The sequence below is a fragment of the Terrapene carolina genome, unplaced genomic scaffold, assembly GCF_002925995.2.
Source record: "Terrapene carolina triunguis isolate 2854851 unplaced genomic scaffold, T_m_triunguis-2.0 Scaffold210, whole genome shotgun sequence".
Classification (NCBI taxonomy): Eukaryota; Metazoa; Chordata; order Testudines; family Emydidae; genus Terrapene; species Terrapene triunguis.
The window spans coordinates 8,674,827-8,681,411 of NW_020664561.1; the positions used below are offsets into that span (position 1 = coordinate 8,674,827).

Below are 6,585 nucleotides of genomic sequence, written 5' to 3' on the forward strand. Positions count from 1 at the left end.
TGTCTTTATTCTCATGTATTTCCAATGTGGTGCTGGAAGGGATTATTCCTTTACCAGTAAGTGAGAGAACAATTTTTAAACTCTGGAACAAAGCTTATTGCAACAGTGAATCTCTAAACTAGGCTTGGGTGGAGCTCACATTACACCATTCTTCTGAAAATATTTCTTAAATATGTGGGTGTTTGAAAGAGCACAGGTATAGCTAAATCTTTAACCCCAGCTAGTAATCTCTACCAAGGTACTTGCAACCAGAGGACAGTGGCTTCGCTGGAAGCACGGCCTTCTGACAAGAGTATACTGTATAAAATCTGTATAAATCAGTCCCTGGATAGAATGGAGTTGTGCAGTGATTCCAAGATTTCTGTTTATAATGTCTGTAAGCCCAGGGGAAGTGAAAATTTCAAGGTCATATTTATGTTCTTGATCTTTGCTGGAGTTGCATGCGTTGATATGGGCACAATAAAACCACCATTCTTTAGGGAAGAGCCAAAGACTTGTTTTGGCTCTAGAGCCACCATAGAGCATGCCAAACAATTGTATTTTGTGGTGGGGGCTTTGAAAATCACCATTCAGAATGGAATATTTTAATCCCTTCTCCTTTTTAATTAGTATATTTTTAGATTGTTTTTCACCCTCCCTTTAAATGGTCAGGAAGGGAAGGAAAATGAATGTCTCTTATAGGGTCTTGTTATCTAAAATAATGGTTTGGGAGACCAAAAATAAAAACTGAGTTCCCATTAACCGTTATGTTTATATAATTTAAAATATTCTGTTATTTTGTTAGGCACTATTCTTCTTCTGCAACTGCTATTAAATATATTTATCAATTAGAAAAGGATAACTGTGTACAGTTTCAGATCTGACTCCGTGTTTCAACATTTTTTTTATTAGGTTGGTGCAGCAGGAAGGGATTGAGTCCTGAAATGGAAGTCCGGTCTTCATTTGATAAATTTAGTCAATCATCTGAATCTGTGTCCACATTAAACAGTGAAGAATTTGTCTTGGTTCATCAGCAACCTGAGGATCCCCATGCAAAAGATGAGAAACCTCAACTAAAAGTAGACTTGTTTTGTTTTGTTTTTGTTTTAAATGCATAGTAAGAAACTCTTGCCCCAAAAGGTTGTGATTTATATTACAATTTATTTAAGTTAATTGACTTTGGTGTTTGGGGAGATTCTTAAAATCCGTTACCTTTGTTCTTGCTGTACTGTATATATTTGCAAAATGAACAGACCTGAGTGAGCAAATCGGTTTGTCTAATGAAGGTTTCAGTCCAGTCACTTATGTAATAACTTGAAGTGTCAAGACTTATTAGCCATCTGTGCATCCTTATGATTTATACAATCAACAAAAGAAACCAGTTATTCTTATAAATTAAAAAACTTCAATTGGGAGATAGGAAATAATGTGGCTTTATGATTCAAAGACTCGGAATGCTGTTTGTATATGAGATCAGGATTAAGCTATGGTAGGGTTACCATATTTCAGCAAGCAAAAAAGAGGACGGGAGGAGCCCCGCCCTAGCCCCGCCCCTGCCCCTCCCACTTCCCGCCCCCCTAAGAACCTCCAACCCTCCCCCCGTTCCTTGTCCCCTGACTGCCCCCTCCTGGGACCCCTGCCCCTAACTGCCCCCCAGGACTCCACCCTACCTAAGCCTCCCTGCCTCTTGTCCCCTGAGTGCCCCCTCCTGAGACCCTCCCCCCATCCTAACTGGCCCCCTAGGACCCTACCCCCACCTGTACCCTGATTGCCCCAACCCTTATCCACACCCCCACCCCCAGACCCTCCTGGGACCCCTGCACTAACTGCCCTCCAGAACCCCACCCCCTATTTATGTACAGGCGTGACTACCTGCCCTTTCCTGGTTATTATACGCGGCCAGTCCGCATCCACATCCAGTAGTTAAAAAAAAAAAAATAAACTAATAATTTAAATTGGAATTTCATCCATTAATAAGTATTTATTATATAATTAAAACCATTCTATTGAAGGACAGATATTAAATAACACTAAATAAGTTAATGTTCAAAACAACATTAAAAATTTGAAAATTTAAAGCATGGAAACCAAAATAGCTAAAATTTAGTTTTGGCAAGATACACGGAATGGAAACTCCGGGATCTTTACCTGTCACTGAATATAGCCATCATACCAATAGTGGAATATAAAACAAGTCTACATATACTCTCCTTAAAATTTTTATTTCTGTCCATTCCCAATAATTGTAACAAATCATTATTACCTTCACTCCACTTGCCACGCGCCCCAAGCACAAAACCAAAGAAGTGAATATTTTTACCTCCCGTTAAGTTTTTAATTTCTTCCTCTAACTCAAGATAATAAGCCACCTTCTCACTGTGGGCTTGTTCCAAACTTCCGGCATTATCCTCCCATCGCACTGTAACATCAACCACCACTGCTGTATCTCTTTTTATAAATATAATATCCGGCTTTCTTAACTCACCCTTACTATTTCTCAAATGGGGCTCTATCATTGCCTTCCACCCTAATTTACCAACCTTATCTACAACTGCAGACACTACTCTATTATGCCTTTTTATCCTAGCATTCTTAGTCTTATAACATTGTCCTGAGATATGGGGAACAGTCTCCCGCACTTTACCACACCATCTACAAAGAGCATTCACACCTCCTCTTCCTCTTGCTAATGTCTCCCTAGTAGGATAAATATTTGCCCTAAGCTGCAATGCTGCGATATACGCTGACGATTTAACTTTACTAGAGTTTCTAAAAATCGAATTACTAATTAAATCATTTTTAAAATATTTTATCCCTATTCCCTGACATCTCAGTTCCGACCATCTTAAAAATTCCTCTTCCCTCCATTTCTTGGGATGAGATGTTACTGCACTAAATGACAATATTTTATCCACAAGATTTTCTCCTGCATATAGATAAGATAGGTCCATCCAATCATCTCTCGAGACAATATGTCTCCTCCATTTACGAATTAACATATTTGGGATTTGCACACTAAACTTAGTGAGAGCTAAACCACCATCCCTACCTCTAGAATAAAATATCCCATCTGTGATACACTGAGGTAAATGTAAAATCTCTTTAACTATTTTTCTAACTAACACATCAAGATCGTCTAAAAGATTAAAAGGGGGTTCTATTAAAAGAAGATTATAAAATAGCTTCGGTAAGATATATGTCTGTAAAATTAATATTTTTTGGGCCGGTTTTAATGGGGCCTTAATTAAATTCTCACTCCAATCTTTCAATTTTTCTTTAAGTACCGGTCCCCCTACACCTATCCAGGGATCTATTCTAGCCCCTAAATATTTTTCAAAATCCCCTGGTTGAACATATTCAATCTCCTCTGACCCTATCTGCCAATTATCCTTAGGATTAACTACATAGGTTTTATGTTTAGTTAAAATATGAAAGCCTTTCGTTTTCTTCACATTAACAGAGAGATTAGTATTTTTACAAAACTCCTCTAAGATATCCAAATTTTTAATCATTCCTTTATATGAGCTACTTAAAATTGCCACATCATCGGCAAAAGCCAATGACGTGACACCATTACCCTTAACATAAAAACCACTTCCTTCTACTTCTAATCTAGTTAAAAGGGGATCCATAGCAATATTAAACAAAATTGGGGACAACGGGTCACCCTGCTTGACCCCCCTCCTAATTAAAATAGACTCAGTAGCTTCATCACCCACCCATACCCTAGTTGTGCAATTATCATAAAGGTCCCTAATAATATCTATAAAATGTTCATCTATACTAAATCTTCTCAACCCGGCTATTATATGTCCGTGTCCCACAGAATCAAATGCTTTAGCCAGATCTACGAACACTATTGCAATTTCATTCCCATTTCGTTTAGCCCCTTTAATCAAATTATCTAATATAGCAATATTTTCCTCACACCCAGGGGCGGATATAAACCCTTTTTGTCTACTACATATCTTAACTGTTTCCACCAGTCTTTTTGCTAATATTTTGGTATAGATTCTAATCCAAACTGACCCAATTGTCAATGGTCTCCAAGATGTTAACTTCTTCATTTCCTCCTCATCTTGTGTCTTTGGTATTAAAATCGTTCTATTTTTCTTAAATTCATCTGGTACCTGTCTATTTAGAAACCATATATTAAAAATTTTTGTAAGTATTAAGGAGTCTAAATTAAAAATATCCCACAAATTGCTCACTTTTACTTTATCTGGGCCAGGAGCACTATCTTTTCTTATTTCTCTTAAAGCTATTCTAATCTCATCCACAGAGATCGGACTCATTAATATATCATTATCCGCATTCTCTGTGGATGATGGCCACCCTATCATATTACCATGTCCAATTGTTCCCAAAATATTGACATAGTATTCCTCAATTTCTTTCATAGGGATAGCACACTTAGCCTTATCTGGCTCTCCCATTATAATGCGAGTCAATCTTCTTCTATCCTTATCAAATAATTGTTGATAGAATTTATACTTAGCTTTCTTTGTAGCATATCTCCTAATTGCATTAAATTGCTTCCTTCTCCCCTCCTTTCTCATCTTCCCTTTTCCTTTATTCCTCAACTCTATTTGACTTTCATTTCTAGGGTCCTTTCCCTCTACTAATGAATAACATAATTTTTCCAACATTGCCCAACCGAGAGCTTTTGTTAAATCCTCCTTTAATAATCCTTCAATTTCCCCTAAACTATTTATTATTTCTCTTCCCTCCCTACTTTGTTTTCCCCGTTTACATATTTTCTCCACTAAATCCACTTCTGGGTGTCCTTTTAGTGGGAAAATCCTCTCTCTTGGGGGCGGAATTTCTAATATATTTACTCTAATGTCCTCTACCTCAGTCACTTCCTCCCTATCTCCTGTTACCACTAACTTCTTCTTTGCTAATTCTCGTCTTTTATCTGATATTTGTTTATTCGTTTTGGTCCTCATCTCGCTCTCAATACATTTATTTATATTCCTTTTCCCAATATATTTCCTTTCCAACTGTATAAGCTGCGCAACCTCATCTTTGGTCCATATACGAGATCTAGTCGATCCCTCTTTGATCTTACTTTTAGCAGCCATATCTTCTTTTCTTTGCTCATTCCTCACAGCAGGGTGTCTATGTCTACAGTGTTGGCTCAATCCAGATCTAGTATGAAAACCAAGCCCACAGACCGAGCACGTATGGCTCTTCATTGGGGTATCCGCCTTCTTGGGTATGCACTTGGGGTAGTGGCAAGCTATATTATGATATTGAGAAGATTTTCCACATTTACTACATACAACTCGTATGGCTTTACTTTTATGAACCACATTAATGTGTTTGGCCCATTTACCAAATGTTGGTAATATCTGGGGACATATTGGACAATTAAAACTATCAACGGGATACTCTAAATAAAAAACCCCATCCTTCCACGAACTACTTTCTAATATATTTATATTACTACCAGTACAGTTAAGATCCTTATTACGATCCCTATTAAAATCAGTACTTGGTCTAAAACTATTTAATAAACTAGACCCATTAACTAAATGAGCATTAAGATATCCCGATTCGCTAACATATGGATCATCAAATGTACTTAAATACTTAAAATCTGGATTGAAACTTTCCATAGTTAAATCATTAAAAGTGTCCCTTGTAAAAACCATCGGTAAGATAGATAAAATCTCCTCACCATGATCATCACAAACATTCTCCTCTACCTCCTCTCCATGCTCCACTGGGAGGACTTGATTCTCATTCTCATGCTCATGAGACTTCATTATAGTCCACACCATTTTATCCATTGGTCCAGCGACCCTGATCACACCCCTAATATATTTAACACTGTCAGCCGGGGCATCAAAGCCAACAGCGGGGGCGTTATTAACCCGGTCCAGCGCCAATCCGGTATAAAAATATAAATTACTTTTTTCCATAGCTAAAAGATTTACCCTTCTCAGGGGGAAACTAACCCTTTCCAGGGGGAAACTAACCCGTACCTGGGGGAAACTTACCCTTTCCAGGGGGAAACTAACCCGTGCCTGGGGGAGACTACCCTTACCAGGGGGAATCTAACCCTTACCAGGGGGAGTCAACCCGTACCTGGGGGAGGCTACCCTTACCAGGGGGGCATCCATGTGGCACCATATGCCCAACCCCGTCCCACACCCCACTGAATGTGGGATGTGGGTTCGTCCTCCGCAATCCGCCTGGCTATCCAAGCCAGTTACCGGCTCTCACCACGAGGAGGTAGCGGTTGGACTTGCAATCCAGAGGCTTTCCTCAAAGAGGGGTCCCAAACAGCATAATGTCGAGCTCTAACGGGCGTGTGAGAAAAGGCTCAGATCTTGGTAGGGGTTGCCCCTATTGACCGGGCTCACGCCCACCCCCACCTCACCGATAACCCATTCTCTCACTACCCTCAGGCAATGTTTCCGTCCAAGCCCGACAGCTGAGAGGGTCCAGAGACGCATGGAGAGCCATTAAGATTAAGCCTCCCTGTTCCTTGTCCCCTAACTGCCCCCTCCTAAGACCCCCCACCCTAACTGCCCCCCAGGACCCTACCCCCTACCTGTACCCTGATTGCCCAAAACCTTATCCACCCCCCCCAAAGCC

The 6,585-nt window shown here is 39.6% G+C and overlaps 1 protein-coding gene across 1 annotated transcript in view; it reads left to right on the forward strand.

Moving 5' to 3' along the window:
* LOC112107404 (rab GTPase-activating protein 1-like) overlaps positions 1-6,585 on the forward strand; it is a 545,250-nt gene that overhangs the window by 84,345 nt on the left and 454,320 nt on the right. The window contains 1 exon segment of the mRNA XM_026655425.1: positions 892-1,058. Within this exon segment, the coding sequence (XP_026511210.1) occupies positions 924-1,058 (135 nt within the window). The 5' untranslated portion in view covers positions 892-923.